Source organism: Trichogramma pretiosum, unplaced genomic scaffold, assembly GCF_000599845.2.
Source record: "Trichogramma pretiosum strain Unisexual culture from Peru unplaced genomic scaffold, Tpre_2.0 scaffold24, whole genome shotgun sequence".
NCBI classification, from domain to species: domain Eukaryota; kingdom Metazoa; phylum Arthropoda; class Insecta; order Hymenoptera; family Trichogrammatidae; genus Trichogramma; species Trichogramma pretiosum.
The window spans coordinates 1,529,878-1,547,044 of NW_019641611.1; the positions used below are offsets into that span (position 1 = coordinate 1,529,878).

Genomic DNA, 17,167 nt, shown 5'->3' on the forward strand with positions numbered 1-17,167 from the left:
CAATGTTTTATAGTAAATGATGGTCTTTATTACTCTACTAAAATTATAAAAATATATTTATAATATTGGTTTACTTCTTGTAACCACAGCTCTTCCTGCGTCCTCTAGCTCTCTCAAACTTGCGGCCCTTTGATCTGACCAAAGGCTTAGTGTGCGAGTGAGGCACACCTGGAGCTGGGCCAAAGTGTTTGTTGGCCTCACGGGCATTCCTGCGACCTTGCATCAACACGGTTTTGTTGCCAGTTGGTGAACGAAGAGCCAACTGATCGAAGGTGATGATTTCACCACCAGCCTTCAAGATGCGACCACGAGCTTTTTCAGTCACATGAGTAGCACATACCTAAAAATAAAATGTGTCCAATTAAAATTTGGAAAAATATATTACAATAAATGATTTTTTTAGAAAAAAAATCAAGAAGATTCTATTCAATATACATTTTTCAGTTACATTGATAATCAAGATTATTTATTAAAAATCTTCGGCTTTATTTGTAAACAAATTTTTGAATATTTTATGATTTAATCTTTACTTACGGTCATTTTTGGGACCTCGAAGATGCGTGCATCATCTGTGACAGTGCCTACAACAACAGCAGTGCAATTCTCACGACCTGGCTTCTTCATGAATCTAACAACACGAGCCAATGAAATTGGTGGACGATTTCTACGGCTCATGAAAAGCCTTCTCAAGATGATTTTGTTGAATTTGGCGTCAGTTCTTCTGGCCAAGAATCTATAAAGCTACATAATTGAAAATCATAATTAGTAAACTTTGGGAGTGATTGTACATGATAATTAACATTTTTTTAACTAAACTGTTTCAACCAGAATAATAATCTTTCAGAAAGATCAGAAAGATTGAATAGGAAGGTTGATCTTTAATCTAGCGAACATATAAATTGGACTGGAAAATTGACAATTTCCAACACAGAGTGCAGTTCGCAAGAGTCGTTATAATTTATATAAGAACACACAGGAGAAAAATGTATCTAGTTCCACATGACATGCTGATAGTTAACCTAACAAAGTGCATGGAATTTTCGATGCATTCGTTTAACTATGCAATTACGAATGGTTTATGCTATTCGGTAACTTGGGATGAAGGAATTACTAAAAACAGTCAAATTAGTTATTATTAATTGAATATACCTTAACAAGAAGTCGTAGGTAGACATCTTGGCTTTTTGGCTCCGTACGCCGGACCTTACGGTCGTGTTTATGGCTGATATCAATACCCTGGAAGGAAAATTAATGTTGTCACGTGTGAATAAACAGTTCATATTGGTACTTGTTTGTTATATATTGTTGATTATGATAAACAGAATTAGAAAATTTGCGATTAATCACGAGCGTGTATCCCTTACCATGTTGAGCAAGTATCAGAAAGCCGTAACCTCGTCGTTTTTTGTCCCCCGATATGTCTCCCCGCTCTCGCCTCTCGGTCGGTACTGCGGCGCCGGTGCGCTGCGCACAGCGCCAGCGTGCAGTTTCACATCAACCCGCGAAAAGAGACAGGGGATGAGGTTATAAAATTTGACCCATTATGACTTCATATTACGAATAATTCTGAGAAAAGATTAATTTCTTTTATTAAAAATGGGAGATTTTCATTCGCCGATGAGGCTTATTTCGCCTAGTGCCAGGTATTGTTTTTCTTTCATTATTGTTTATCAATCTTCATAATTTATTCACCGGCAAAAATTTTGTGTACAATTGTCTTACATATAGTTTTTATCATTTGCAGAGTATTGACTCCTAAACCACAAGTTCAGCAAACTCTAGATCTTCGGCAAAATCAAAACAGAGCCAAAAATTCTCTCACTCTTTTCTACATCAACAGCGCTATATTTGCTATTGTGGTTTATGATTTGTAAGTATATGTCATTTTTAAATATTTTGTAACAATTTTAATAAAACACTTTTTCAATTATCCTTAGATATTATGAAGTAATAAACTACAATCCATTAGTTTATATAGAATGGATTTTGGCTGGTATATTTTCTATAAATTCATTTTATCATTTGATAAAGTATGTAACAGCAAAACTGACTTTACAACCAGTTACTTTGAATCAAAAACAAAGAAAACTTTTGGGGGTTGCGGATAATGATCCCTTATTTCAACATGAAGTTTCTACTCCACAGAAAACAGTTGAAGCAAGCTCAGCATTGAATTTTTCATGTATGAACATTAGCAGACACTCACTTTTAAATGATAGCAGTAAGTTCAAAATTATTGATTTATATTCTTTTAATAAATAATGATCTATATATGAATAATTTTATTTGATACAGAGGACTACTCGACATCTAGTTTATTTTCAAAAAAAAATAACTCCTTAAGTTGCAAATCACCTGTGAGTCCTAATGTTTCTGTTAATAAATCATTAAATAACTCACTAAGTGCAAGTTATACTGGAGAAGATCTTATTCAAGATGAAACTGAATTACAAACATACTTGAAAGAAGTTACTAAAAAAGACAAAGCTTCTACGCCTCATACCACAAGTGTTGATCAACCATCAAATTTATTAAGTTCTTTTTGGTCACATCCAGCTACTCGAAACCCTGGTGAAGTGTCACCATTATTAAGAAGATGTGCTTATCAACTAGCACCAACAATAGGTAATTTAGGCTTTTAAATGTAACATTCAATTTATAATTTCAATCAAAAAATGATTAATGAATCAAATTTCAGATAAATCTAAAACATCCAGTCCTGGAGTGGAAGAAGGAAACTCTCCTAGAGTTTTTGGTACACCAGATGTTTGGAGAAAGTATAGAATTGATTCATCCCGTGTTAATCAGTGGACTGAAAATTTGCGAATGGTAATTTAGATGACCTAAAATACATTATAGACGACATCTATATTGCTTTAAAAACTAAATATACATCTCTTTTTGATATAGTGGATTAGCAAAACTGTAATTGTAAGAGTTGCAGGAGAAATAGATAATGTTTGTGCTAGTTTAGTTCGGCATGGACTTAGCGACTCACAGCCAGGATCAGTGGGACTAGACAAACTTAGAAAACTTGCTCAATCTTTTTCAGCTTCACTTATCCCTACTCTGCCCACATTGGTTCCATTTTTAGAATTATGCAGCAATCAAGATTATTTAGTTAATCGCATAAAAACTCTTGCAAAAGGTGGATCAATGAGTGAATTTAAGTGGAACTCAGGTGGATCTCATAATGGCAAAGAGTGGGATACTAGTCTTCCAACAGATACAGCTGTAATACACATAGATTTGAACATTTTTTAATTTATCTTTCCTGTCAATAAATTTAACCTTTTGTTTAGATTGTAATGCATCTAGTTGCAACATACATGGATACACAACTTGAAGCACCATTGAATCAACCTGATGCCCGACCATTTACATCTAGGCATATAGGAAAATCAGGGTTTGATTTGCCTCGTAGCAAGGGTCCTATAATTGTAAACCAGACTACAAATCCGCCTCATTATTGCTTAGCTTTAACTGGAGATTCTACAAGTCAGGAGTTTGAGGATCTTCCAAGGGTAAAAAGATAAAAAATATAATTTTGAAATAATTTATTTTCATAATAAAAATGTATTATTTTCATGCAGGGACGAAACAATTTTTTCCATACTTTCCTTCTGTTTCTGTATACCGTGAAAACTCGGGATCATGGAATGTTGGGTAGAGTCAATCTAGGAATGTCAGGCGTGAACGTTCTTTGGGTTATTGACTGAAGAGAAACACTTCATTTTGATATCATTAAAATTGTGAAAATCATAATTGACTGTAAAGAAGAAGTATGCTATTTTGTAATTCTATCATTGAATTTGTGACAATGATGAATATAACTATTTTGCTAAAAATGTACTCAAGATGTAACAATTGTTTTTGTATTTAATTGAAATTAGTTTTAGAAAAAGTCTGCTTTTTTATTGTTGTGACAGACTATATAATTGACAAATAACATTGTTTGCAGGCGAGTTTCTGATAAATAATTATTTTTTTTTTTACATTTTGTTTAATGCAAGCTCTTATGTAAATGTACTTAAATGAGATATTTCATATTGAAATTTTTAATGTTTACTTCCTGTAAATTTTTGTCATGAATTAAACGAATTTTTTCCTATGTAAAATTTTATGTTCTTATCTTGACTTTATTCGTATATTCTTTTTAATCGTAGATCAGTAAGCTCAATTTTTTGAGTAATAAACACTTGAAATGATCTATATTATTGTTTTGATCATGGATGTCGCAAGTGGTTCGTGAATCTGATTCAATTGATCTCGGACGGTATCGAAACCTACACCGTATTTTGAAATCTCAAATTGATTGTATACTTTCCCAAGTGTACCTATAGGGAATTCCCGAAAAATAAAATTAATGTCCTGTTCTTGGTAAATACAACATTTTTGCAAGAGAAAAATTAATTTGTGATTGGAAGTCGCAGTGCTATTTTGAATCATTTAACTCAAAGTAAATATCTTCAGGCCAAAGTTTAATATGCTACCTCTGATGCAATACAATTCTCATTGCGGTAGGGTTCGAACGAGGCTAAAGTTTATTTTTTATGGGGTAAAAAAACTCTTCATCAATGTATAACGTACTCGACAATTCTGCGACGTGCGTTGTGTCAATATAATGTATGCTTTGGACAAGCTGAAAAGTCGAAGCCAAGGCGCGCTTGTTTGGGCCTCAGAAATCGGAATGAAGCACGTGGCTGCGGCAATTTGCCACTCGCCAGTGACAGATTGTCAGCTGCATCGCGATTCGCATTGGTCTTTACTGCTATCTGGCGGTCGAAGAATGAATAAAATCCCAGAGTCGTGCGTGTCGATCGAATATGAAAATCCTGCACACGATGAGGCCGCGCAAGGTTTGCACACGATCGCATGCACAGATTATATGCAGATCTCGATGCTAAGGAAACAATCGCGCGCTCGATTGACTATTAATACAGGGCACGGACGAAAAGTTTTAGTTGGGGTTTCGGAGCGAGAACGCATGCGCTCGCTTCAATAGCTTGTCTTTTACAGAGGGACAAAAGGCGAAAGTCGCAAATTTTACTCTCACTTTGCTCCAAAATCAGCGCGTACGTTTAGGACAGGGTAGGTATATAGGTACTAGAGTATACGACATTGGGCAATGCAGGTACGAACTCCGCAGCTCCATCGTGTGTGCTGTTATATTTAAAGCTGCTGCACAGTTGTTCCCTCCATTGACCTCGTATACACCTCGAGCTAAGGTGGCTGCAGAGCGCCGGAGTCGGGCCGAGGCAGGAGTCGCAGCAGCAGCAGCAGCTGCGGTTGTTTTTGAACTCGGAGCCTCGTCGCGCAATATTTCGCACATGTGTAACGAGCCCGCGCGCAGCCTGTGCGTTGTATATAAACATAGCCAGGCACTGTGCGAAGTACTGCGCCCCACCACCGCTTTAAGATGCGATATGCCGCGCGCTATCGCGGGACGCAGCGAACGTTATATTATACCAGTAACCAGCATAACAGCAGCAGCACAAAGCTGTGCGCGCCTGCGAATAAGAGAACATAGAGTAATCCCTGCGCCGAGTTTACATATCTCCGCGGATGCTACTCGTGCCAGTCGAGCTCCAGCAGCGATCACGCGTACAGCACGAATCCTCGCGCAGATGAGCTTCGCGCGATTAAGCACGTCGTCGTTGTCGTTGTCTCCCCTGAAGAAGAACGGACGAGCCGAAATATTTTGGACAGCTCGCATAACTTGTGTTTTTGTTTTTCTCTTCCTCTCGGCTACTGCTCTTCTCGTTTGTTCATCTGTCGCGTGACACGGCTTTTTGTGTGTGCGTGAGTGGCCCATTGTGCAGGAGTAAAGTAATCGGGTGCAGTTTTTCTGCAGTATTTCGTTCTGGTGCATCTGTGTGAGTGTTATGTTTGTGCGCGCGTCGAGAGGATGCTGTATCAAGCTCACCGCACGCGTGCTACTGTATAAGTGAAGCACGCGAGTCTCTCTTTGTTTCTAATGAGCATACAGCTAATTGCGATCACGTTTGCACAGCCTACACATGCTCCTGGCCGTCAACGCTCATTTCCGTATACACGTAGCTGTTAAAGGACATCGAAAGTATTTTTTCACGAGGGTCAATTGATGAATAAAGGTAAGAATGCGACTGTGCGACTTGATGCACTCTCCCTCTCACGTTACATTATTATCTGTAGTTCATTACATGCTGGTGGCGATTTGTTGACAATTCACACACCGGAACGTAGCGTCATGGTAGTACTCACGATAGTCATTGGTTTTAATTAAAAGCATCGTTTGTTCGGCACAGTTATAGGATGTGTATCATTAGGTACGAGCATTATTTACACGCTAGTGACTTGAAAAAGAATAAGCTCAACCGCTATATACCAGAGTCGCGATAAAGAGTTGTTAAAAAAAAAGAGAAAAAAAATTGTTCACCTTCTAGTGAATATGCGGCCGCGCGCACGTGAGTAACTTATGACAAATATAATCTGTCTTTCGTAAATGGAAAAAAGCGTGTCAGTATTGCTTACACTTACGAACGGTGTTTTCGAACGCGATGAATGAGATAGAAATATTTTTTCACTCGATTCCTTATCAATTTTCTATAGAACTCACTAAGTGTCGCGGCTCGATTGTTTCCGGCTATGTAAGCTTCGGCTAACTACACTAAAATACCGTGAGAGTATTTGATATCGATTATACGTTTGTTATTGGGCTTTTTCCTGAGTCAATATTCGAAAATTTGAAAAAAATTAAAGGCAAACGCGTCAATGAATAGTGAATAGCGTAGCTCATTACATTCTTGCGAAACAACGGCGAACGTCACTTACTGGGCATTGTTGTTTTTTTTTTAAAGCCAATGGTGAATGACCGAAAATCGTGAATTTTTACTATGGTATTGGAAGCTGAATATTCAAAAATTTTGAGCGTATCTAAACTAGTAGTTTATTTTTGGGGAAGTAGAGGATTCTATATTCGAATCGGACGAATTGAGAGAACTCGTGCACGTTCGCGAATGAGTCGTGAAGATGTGTCGTTTAAAATTTATACAGTACTATAACTGTGGTGTATGTTTAATAAAATGTATTCAAAACGAATGAGATTAAACATTTTCTTTCTTCTCAGTAATGCGATCTCTTTTCAATTGTTGAAGCTATAAGATGATACACAAGTATAAATGAATACGTCCATATTAATTCGTGTCTCATTCAATCTCGTTAAGAAAAGGCCTTGTTGAAGAAAGATTTTTATTAAAATATCGAACTTTAAATACAATGAAAATTGAGATTCATTGACGAGTATAGTCAACAAAAAAATGCGACTCGTACGACGTGGATTGGCTGACACAGTCTCGAGCAAATGTTTGACGCCCACACATGCTCATGTTGTTCAGAAATTTTCCTATGGCAGTTGGTTTCAAAAGCGACTTTTGAAACCTCCATAGATCTTTGTTCTGGAGGAAGTAATAACGATGAAATTTATCTACATCGAAACCTAAACAGTATGATTGAAATTGCAATTGTTTTATTTTGTAGCTATTTATGCAAAAATTCGGGGGTGCCTCTAAACAAAACGAGCCATTAACAAGGTGCGCGTGATACGATAGTAAATGTCTGTACTTAACGCTCCTTTTTGCAACTGCGTCACGCAAGCCGAACAAAAGTAAGCGGGTCGCGCGCGAGCAAAAGATACAGGCGAGGATCGCGTCGCTCTCGCACACGTGCGTTTAAACGGAATCCAATAGCTGTAGCTGCTGCTGCTACTACTGTAACTCCATAGCCGCGGTTGCGGTATTCCTGCAATTTTCTATGGCTCCTTGGGCTTGCTCTCGGAATGCAGTTGCAAGTAATCCAATATCCGGCGCAACGCATAATCATCACGCGGCATCGTCATCGACATTTCAACTTTTTTCTTTTTTCTTTTCTAACTCATAACTCTTGTTTCGTGCTACGCATCGTCCTGTTGATCTTTCCTCGATCGATAGGCGGCGAAGCGGGAAAAAAATGCACTCGATAAGCCGCAAAATATGATCGCGTGGAATTGAAATTAATGTAGCTGCGCAGAAAAAAAAACGATCGCTCATTCTTACAACGAGATCAACGAAGATATTAATTCTTAATCGGGACTATTCTATTGTTACGCGAAGACGACCAGGAAGTCGGGGGGTGTCGATGACCCGCTTCAATGTCGGCTCGCTCGTCTCATCTCTTTATATCTACTGACGAAAAGACAGAGAAAACACGACGGCAGAAATACGCGAGGCATCGTTTCGCGAATGAAAGTGCATTTTTTCACCTTGAACCGAGATGCAATGTCGAACGAGGCGCTCTGACGTAGTACTTTTCCAGGTTCGCCGAGATGCGGAAGATTACCGAATCGCGTCATGAGAATGGCCAAAACGAGGAACAAAACGGCGGGCCTGCCGATTCGAACGAGCAGGACATTTGTAAAAGTCATCACCATCAGCGACAGCAGCAGCCGTTGCCGCCCCAATCGCCCCAAGCCGAGAAGCCCGTGGCGCTGTTGGAGGAAATTTTTTACATATCATCGAAGCGCAACAGCCTGTACAGGGTCAGATTGACCGAGCGCGGCTTGAGTTTGCAAAAGGAGAGCAATTGTTCGCCGAGCAAAACCGAGATCATACCGGTCGAGGATATAATTGGATGCAGGTAATGTATCACACAAACACACACTTACATAGTGCGGAGACGCAAAACACGCGGACTGTCGTAATATAAGCGCGCGACGATTGCGTTGACTACGTAATATACCAACATGCTTGCACACGCACACAGATCTATTACGTGCGTATGTATCCATATTTGAGCCGCAGAAAAGATAGTGAAAGGCGGATATATACCCACGCGACCGAGTGCTCCTACTGTGCAAATGTTGTGACGCTCGTTTATCTCGCGCGACGTAAATATACAGCAGAGAATTGCGTTGGTCCAATAAAGATCGTATTCGATACTCGCGGTAAATATCACAATGACATACATGCATGATAATCCGTTGCGTTGCAGGTGCTTGCGGTCGAAGCGTCGCAGCGCCGGAAGCTGCGCTTGCGGCAGCGGCGCGTCGAGGGGCCAGCCCCGACTGGTCGACACCAGCGAGCAGGTACTGCCCCACGACGAGTACGACAGCTCGGCCTACCTCTACGTGTACGCGTACACGCTGAAAAAGTCCAAGAGCTCGACCAAGTCGTCCACGAAGAAGAAGCAGCAGGCGAGGCGTCGCGAGCGCATGACTGTGACTCTGCGTTTTCGCTCCTTCGATCGTTACGAGGATAATTTGCGCGAGGCCAGCCGATGGAGGCTCGCGCTCAAGTGTCTCGTGCACAAATTGCCTGTGCCAAAAACGTACATGAGCCCGACGCATCGCAATCTCGACTCGCTGCTCTCCGGTGAGTTGCACAAATTCGTTGTTTCTTTCTGCTGAGCCACCTGCTGCCGTACGAACGAGCTCTCCATAGATAATGAATTTGCTTAATATTTTTACAAAACTATTACAATTTTTGAACATTGTACGCGTAATTATACACGTACGGGAAATTGAGTTGATTATCCACATTGAAAAATCAAACAAATTTTCATCATCGCAAACTGTCATTGCAAATGTTCAACGCACGAATAAACGTCCAACTTCCGTGATGTCTTTCGCACGAGTTGAACAAATTACCGGAATCTACGAAGCGGCACCTTCAACTGCCGATTTCCCAATGAAAAAGTCTTTTGTTGCAGAAGATACACCATTATGCTTTAATGGCCAACTTCTCGTGAATAAATACTCGAATTAACGTCTTTGCATACTTTATACTTACATAGGATGATCTTACGGATAATACTTGCCATTACATGTAGTAAAAAACGCAGGAAAATAACGTCGAAAAGATACAGCTTACATACGTAAGCTTCGTTACTTTTGCAAATGCAATATATGACGCGTTACGACGAATGTACACGTTGTCTGTATACGACAGCTATTATACGCACGTAATTATCTTGCCTTCATTACCGTTGGAGCGACGGTAAAATATATTTTGAATCGATCATTTCTTTGGAAAACGCGTCAAAATTGAGAAAATCTTCACCGCGCAAAGCATGAAAAGTTTGATTTTCATTCATAAAGTAAGCGTATACACATTTGTGAAATGTAATACTCAGTGAGAGGAAGTCGATCATCTAATAGAGTCCTTGAATAAAATGCATATACTTCGTAAGGGATACATAAATAAGCTTGGTATCAGTACATGCACGCTGCTCGAAATTACGTAACTTTATACTCATGCATCATAAAAACTCTCACTAAAAAATACTTACAGTACGTTCTATCTTGGGAAGTCGATGAAAATTGAAATTTTATTCAAAATCCGTCTTGTGCAAGAGTTGCATTATGAAGCAAAAAAACCGAAATCTTTTGTCCATAAAAGTGAATGCAGCTTCTTAGAAAATCTAACAGAGTAATCATCTCCTTTCCTCGAGTCTCGCGATCTCACTTTCACTTTTGACTTGTACTATAAATCTAAGAAATTTGACGATTCAAATTTATAAATAACACATCCACGTTGCGATACGTAAATCGAATTCTTCCGAGTGCCTCTGCACTTTTAATCGATTCGCGTTGTTATCGGTTTTTTTTTATGAATGCCTGAATGAGAAAAAACAAATGACCGTCATCGACAGTCTAAAAAGTTAACGCGAGAAATTGGTATTACGCAACTTTAGACGGCATATACACGCGGAGAGGCGCATTCATATTCGATCGCCTACGTCTGCGTTTGTTTGACCCCATCAATACTTATTAAAATGTATATAATAAAAAGGATACATGACGCGCGTTTAATTTATGAGCAGGGTCTCTTCGTTAAAATTTTTTAATAAGCCTAGTTGAAGGCGAGACTGGTTTAATAGCCTGCTACGCATATTAATCGGACCCGAGCGCGTGTAAACGAAAACATCGATTAAAAAAAAGCGTGTCAATTTTACGGATCGTATTTTTTTCCTTTCCTTTTCTTTCGATTATAAAGTGACAAAAGTTGTACAACTGTAAACACTTGGTATTATGCGTAATCATATATTTTACGCGCACTAATTAGCCGACATGTGTCATGCGAATTGAACAATTGTGAGTTTAAAAAAAACGTCATACTTTATTATTATTATTACAACTATCATTGTTATTATTATTGTTATTATGCAGACTTGAGAACACGTGCACAAAAGACATGTATACTACTTGCATATATACATGTAATACATAAAGAACAACGCGTAAAGAAATGAGTACTTATACGCGCGCATTTATTGCTGTAGATAAAAAAATAAATACTGCATGAGTCTTATCTGATTTTGAACAGATAAACGCGACAATCGACGTCTTAGCGCACTTGACCTATTGTAACAGGTGAATGATGAAAAATTGATAAATTTTTTGGTGAATTTCAATCAAACTGCGGTTTGAATCATTCTAAACATTCTGGACATGTTCGTATTTTATTTACTACGATTGAATTTAGAAATAGTTGTTTTGTAATCACAGTATATTTAGTGCAGTAAATTGTCAATATAAATTCTATAAACTCACTTTCATTTAATTTATTATTTATCAGTTAAATCTTGTAGAGTTTTGATAAAATTTTCAGCTCGTGCCTTGATTTTGATAAATTTGACAAAAATTGTTGTCCCATTTGACTGCGAACGATTATAATAAAATATTGGATAAACCATAGATATTATCCATGACGTTCTAATACGTCGTACTTACTTCGATTTTTCTTCGAATTATACCGCTTTTAAATATCACGAAACAGGTCGCTGCTGAAAAACTCTGCTCACCGTGTCCGGTTTTTCCCACATGCAATGATCGAACTAAAAAACATCTATACTATACTACATCGTCAATTTTCTTGCGATTACCTATGCAATTAACACAAAAAAAAGACATTAAAATGATCATTTGGTAAAATTGCACGTCACACAAAGTTATACTCTCATCCGCTGAGTCGCTGTTCGGATACAACTATGTTCCTCAATAACTAAGCCATATTTTTAACTTTTTTTTTTTGTATAGCACACAAATCTTTAGCAGTGTGCTGTCAAAAACGAGTTGTGTTTGGAAATTGAAATGAGCGCACAGAACGTGTCTGCGTGTAGCATGCACAAATGTCAGACACGCATGTCGCAAAATCCTTGAAATTATTATTTTTTTCTTAACACTTCAACGCAACAGTCAAAGATGTAGATTGTGAGAAAAGGGTCGTTATGATTCATGCAAAGTGTACATGTCCACTTGAGTAGTGTGTGATGAAAATTTTCCTGCTCATTTAACAACAGTCCTTTCTCATTTAAATAAATTTGTGATTGTATTCTACAGGCAAGCGTAAACAAATTTACCAAGAATTTTTTACTAATGAGTTAAGAAAAAATTTTTATTCGGTCGATACTCCATACGAATGTTTGTATAGATTTTATGACAAGTTATTCTGTACGAGTTTATGATGATGAATTTTATTTTTTGTTACAAGACGCGCGCTCGCTTACATGACATAAGTTTATTTTTTTTGAAGCTCTTGATCAAGTATATGCGCAAGCTGACTCGCCACATCTTGGTTTTTTTCTTTTTTTTTTGTATGAATAGTTACGAAGTGGATTCATAGTCTGACGTATGTTATTTTGAATTATAATGCAAGTAAAAGATAAGTTACTGCATTAGCTCATTCTTTTTTATTAGAATACGAAAATAAGGTTTAAATTTGATCAAGTAATTATTGCAGGTGATTTAATTCAAGCATAAAGTTTTTTCTGATTGGGAAAATTATTCTTAGACGAACAGTAAAAAAAGTTTTCATCTTGAAATAAAGCTTAACAGTATTTTTCGATTCGTTAACAATTTCTAGAAGTAAATTGGACGATTCTAAACAAATTACGACTTGACTTTTTGAAAAAATTCAAAAACTGACAATTTAACAGAGAAAATACTAAAAACTTAAAGATACTGATTCTATCGAAGTGTTTTACCTATATTTCCAATCAAATTCTAAGTTTTCCGAAATGGGTCAAAGGTCAAAGGTAATTTTGTCGTTGCTCAGAACGTTTCATTATCCAAAAGAGCTCTCGCGCCTGTCGCGTAAATTTAGAAACAATTAAAATAGACTGTGACTGGTCAATTGGGCTAATTATTATGACACCAGTTGCTATTACCGTAACGGCTAAAATTGATCTTATTGTTCGCAGAGTGTCCTGGCGAGCCGAAAAAATTGCTCGTTATGCTGAATCCAAAGTCTGGTCCAGGCCGAAGCCGCGAGAGCTTTCAACGTCGTGTACATCCGATACTGTCCGAGGCGGACTTGACGTACGACGTATTCATCACGCGCCACTCGGACTACGCGCGTGACTTTGTCCGCACTCGCGATCTCTCGCAGTGGTCGGGTCTGGTTCTCGTTGGCGGCGACGGTATAGTTTTCGAGGCGATCAATGGCCTACTGCAGCGGCCCGATTGGGACGTTTGGACAAGCGGAGCAGTCTGGCCGATAGCAGTTATACCTTGTGGCTCCGGCAATGGTCTGGCCAAGTCCATTGCTCATTCCAAAGGGTAAGAATAGAGTATTACAATAATTCATTGTAATTTCAACTGCATGCAGCTGATGATCGAAATATTTTCAGCGAGCCGTACGATCAAAATCCCATGCTCATAAGCTCGCTGTCCGTCGTACGCCGGCAAACATCGCGCATGGACCTGGTGCGAATAGAGACGCGCAAGCAAGTGCTTTACTCGTTCCTCTCGGTCGGCTGGGGACTGCTGGCCGACATCGACATCGAGAGCGAGCGGCTGCGAGCCATCGGTGGCCAAAGATTCACCGTCTGGAGTTTGGCTCGGCTCATCGGACTGCGCACCTACCGGGGGACCGTATCGTACCTGCCGCGCGAGAAGCTCCTCACAAATGGCAGTGGCGGGGGCGACGACAAAATAATTCAGGATAATGGAATCACGCACTCCAAGAGCTACGGCGATCAACTCGACCGGTTGGTCAATTTTTTTTCATCTTTTACCTGATTATTATATTCACGAATCATCTTTGTTGCGTTCGCTTAGAGTTTTCTTCGCAATCATTTGATTCCGCGAATCATCAAATATTGTTTCTATAAATTCACGTTTTTTTGGTGCGGCAATTTGCAAAAATTCATCGTTTCCATAGAAAGTATAATGGAAATTTATGAGATTGAAAAAATAAATTAGATAAATAAAATAGCTAATTCAATACTTCCTTATAGATACACCAATGAGATGCGCGAATCACGCAGTTACGACAATGGTTTTGCCGAGACGGGCGGCACTATTCACGAAGCCTACGACGAAGACGATTACTTCGATGAAGTGGATGGTCTTGACGAGCAATTCATGAACGATTCCTTGAAACTCGAGACTGAATCGAGCGAAATAACGTCAATGAGACAACGGAGTGACAGTTTTTACTCGGCCATATCGCGAAAGTCGACTTACTTTAGTACGGCTACCGATTCGATGTCGAGTACTTACCATAGCGTACAAGATCTAAATATCACACAAGATCGTATGTACATACCATTTGAAACATTTTTGATGCTTAAGAATTTATTCGATGTAATATGTTGAATTTTATTGTAACAACAGAAATCGATAGCGGCAGCAGTAATGGTTCTTGTTCGAGCAAAGTTATGTATGGACCATCATCGAATTTACCTGCCTTGACGGCTCCAGTACCGAGTGACTGGACAAAAATCGAAGGTACATTTAGGGTTTTTTTTTTGTTATTTTTTCAATAATTCATTAATTAATTAAATTTTTTCCTACGAAGGTGAATTTGTTATGGTGCAGGCAGCATATCAGTCGCATTTGGGCCAAGATTGTTTCTTTGCTCCCCAAGCAAAATTGGCCGATGGTATCATTTGGCTGCTTATAATAAAAGCTGGAATCAGTCGAACAAATCTGTTACAGGTAATCTATCATATTTCTTTTCAAATTTTGCAATTTTTGAAGATTAATTTTTTCCTTAGTTCCTACTCGGTTTGAGTACGGGTAATCATTTGAATTGTCCTGGCGTCGAGATGATTCCAGTAAAAGCATTCCGAATTGAACCAGCAGAAGGAACTGTTGGCCTCCTAACCGTCGACGGTGAAAAAGTTGATTATGGGCCATTGCAGGCTGAGGTGTTTTCATCTCTGGCTACTGTTATGTGCCCTTGACTGCTGAACCTTATTGTCGTTATTAACGCATATCGTGTAATTTAGCCGAGCCAAAAGTCTAAAGTATCTGTTTATTTTTCCTGTATAGATTCCGGTGCAGATTTGTTGACTAGTGAGTAAGTAGTTATGACTTTAATTTGTTAGAAAATATAGAAGATTGTTGATAAAAATATTTTTGCTTTAATCACAAATGTCTTCGAACTTGAAATTTACATTTATTTCGTATATTTTGCCAAATCGTGCGTTAAAACAAATGTCTTTCAAAAAGTATTTTAAAATAGAAAAATAACGTCTTGATGATGTGTTGAATAAATTTAAATTTTCCTACATCATATTATGATTTAATCTCCATACTTTTCCAAGAATACAGCCAGATTTGCATTTATACTACGTCTTGAAAGTAAAAATGTGAAAAAAGTAACTTGTAATTTTTAAAATAATAATCTTCGATTCTGTAGTGAAAAGTTACTGCTTTTTGTATTGATCGAAATGATTTAGTGTCAAATTTCAACATTTTTTTTTAAATTATAAAAGATAAGATTCACTCATGAATTTTAGTGCAAGCAATTGTATAATTCGTTGATTTATCTGTTAACTATCTTTACGCCATAACGATGATTTAGTTTTAGGTAATTTAGTTATAAAATCAAACATTTGAAGTGACTGTCCAGTCTATCTTGGTTCAGTGACAATATCAAAAAATTATTAATCAAACTTTTACACTAGCTTATAATACAAATGTATACAAATTAGAGACAAAGAAAGTTATTAAAAAAAAAATCCTTTGGGTTTTAATTAAAAACTTGTTATAAATTTAAAATTTATCCAAACTTAGTGTACTATTTATTTAATCATTTTTAATAGATAACATATTATATTACAAGTAAGACAAGTGAACGAGTGCCTAACTTCCCATGTACTGGTAAAATTATTATTGTAAAAGAATAATTCATATGAGTTTCATATGTATAGCTTTTTCTCTTGTTGGATCTTGTAATGTATGTACAAACTACACACTGAACTATACTGAATAATACATCCAAGCATTGTGAGTGTGACTTTTAACAGAAGAAAACAAGTCAGTGTTCGTGACAAAATAATTTTCTACTTAATTTACACTCTGTACTCGTAATTATTGCGCTATGTAGTAGAAGCGGCTCTATCGACTACTTTTATTTTATTGAAACGTCCTGGACGACATCATTGGATGTTTTTCTTTATACTCTTCAAGCCCTTCAGCAACGGTAGTCTCTAATTTTTCATAATTTTTGCATTTCAAGCATACACTTAATTAAATTTTTTGAAATTGGTTGTCTTTTATGATGTAAAAATTTTGCTTTTAAATAAACATCCTGCGGAATATAAGTAAACGATCTGATAATTATTCAAACGAATTGTGATCTAAGTCTTGGTATGCGTTTAATTAATTTTTTATCAAAAATAAAATTGCCCGATGTGGATATTACATCAACTGAAGTACTACAACCGTAATAATCTTGTTGTCGAGATCGGCGTTGAGTAAGAGCGATTTTTCAATGGACTCCAATTTATTATGATATTAAAATAATAACTTTCTTTCTTTTTATTTTATTCAATGAAAAAAAGTAGAAAAATAAGTAAGTATGATGCAGTGGTAAAATGCAGCAGAGTTTGCTCAATGTTATTTTGAATATTTATGTATCAAGTACTTTCTAGTCTCTTTCCTTTTTTCTTTTCATCAATTTTTCAGTATCTCGAAAGATAATGTTAGTTGCATACAAGAAATCCATTGTTTACTAAATGATTGGAAAACTACATATTTGTCCAACTACTTCTAGTTCATTGTACGCTTTTAATTACATCTTGAATATCTAATAATAATATATTAATTTTTATTTTTATTATTTAAACTGCAAAGGGAGAGGAAATCGTGCTATATGAACGACTTTCATTCGTTAAAATTTTTTAAATTTTAGTAGGTAAA

The 17,167-nt window shown here is 37.4% G+C and overlaps 3 protein-coding genes across 3 annotated transcripts; 2 read left to right on the forward strand and 1 right to left on the reverse strand.

Moving 5' to 3' along the window:
• Nucleotides 1–5: 5 nt before the first annotated feature.
• Nucleotides 6–1,442, reverse strand: LOC106648214 (60S ribosomal protein L18). The gene is made up of 4 exons (XM_014364923.2): nucleotides 1,365–1,442; nucleotides 1,150–1,236; nucleotides 535–741; nucleotides 6–340 (listed from the first exon to the last, which is right to left on the reverse strand). Exons 1-4 carry the CDS (start codon nucleotides 1,365–1,367, stop codon nucleotides 71–73), a joined length of 567 nt encoding a protein of 188 aa, XP_014220409.1. The 5' UTR covers nucleotides 1,368–1,442; the 3' UTR covers nucleotides 6–70.
• A 56-nt stretch (nucleotides 1,443–1,498) lies between these two features.
• Nucleotides 1,499–4,108, forward strand: LOC106648213 (transmembrane protein 209). Its single transcript, XM_014364922.2, has 8 exons — nucleotides 1,499–1,643; nucleotides 1,745–1,870; nucleotides 1,938–2,221; nucleotides 2,296–2,625; nucleotides 2,699–2,829; nucleotides 2,911–3,234; nucleotides 3,303–3,524; nucleotides 3,594–4,108. The coding sequence occupies exons 1-8, from the start codon at nucleotides 1,597–1,599 to the stop codon at nucleotides 3,717–3,719; spliced, it is 1,590 nt and encodes a 529-aa protein (XP_014220408.1). The 5' UTR covers nucleotides 1,499–1,596; the 3' UTR covers nucleotides 3,720–4,108.
• Nucleotides 4,109–5,458: 1,350 nt separating this feature from the next.
• Nucleotides 5,459–16,574, forward strand: LOC106648373 (sphingosine kinase 2). Its single transcript, XM_014365229.2, has 9 exons — nucleotides 5,459–6,113; nucleotides 8,332–8,652; nucleotides 9,007–9,386; nucleotides 13,216–13,573; nucleotides 13,645–14,004; nucleotides 14,254–14,552; nucleotides 14,633–14,746; nucleotides 14,817–14,956; nucleotides 15,016–16,574. The coding sequence occupies exons 2-9, from the start codon at nucleotides 8,342–8,344 to the stop codon at nucleotides 15,202–15,204; spliced, it is 2,151 nt and encodes a 716-aa protein (XP_014220715.1). The 5' UTR covers nucleotides 5,459–6,113; nucleotides 8,332–8,341; the 3' UTR covers nucleotides 15,205–16,574.
• Nucleotides 16,575–17,167: the final 593 nt, after the last annotated feature.

Coding starts and splice junctions, on each gene's coding strand:
- LOC106648213 (XM_014364922.2), top strand. CDS start 1,597: ATGGGAGATTTTCATTCGCCGATGAGGCTTATTTCGCCTAGTGCCAG. Junction 1,871..1,937: donor GCTATTGTGGTTTATGATTT/GTAAGTATATGT, acceptor AATTATCCTTAG/ATATTATGAAGTAATAAACT. Junction 2,626..2,698: donor TCAACTAGCACCAACAATAG/GTAATTTAGGCT, acceptor ATCAAATTTCAG/ATAAATCTAAAACATCCAGT.
- LOC106648373 (XM_014365229.2), top strand. CDS start 8,342: ATGCGGAAGATTACCGAATCGCGTCATGAGAATGGCCAAAACGAGGAA. Junction 9,387..13,215: donor TCTCGACTCGCTGCTCTCCG/GTGAGTTGCACA, acceptor TATTGTTCGCAG/AGTGTCCTGGCGAGCCGAAA. Junction 14,747..14,816: donor TGACTGGACAAAAATCGAAG/GTACATTTAGGG, acceptor TTTCCTACGAAG/GTGAATTTGTTATGGTGCAG.
- LOC106648214 (XM_014364923.2), bottom strand. Junction 742..1,149: donor ACCTACGACTTCTTGTTAAG/GTATATTCAATT, acceptor TCAATTATGTAG/CTTTATAGATTCTTGGCCAG. Junction 341..534: donor TCGAGGTCCCAAAAATGACC/GTAAGTAAAGAT, acceptor TTTTATTTTTAG/GTATGTGCTACTCATGTGAC.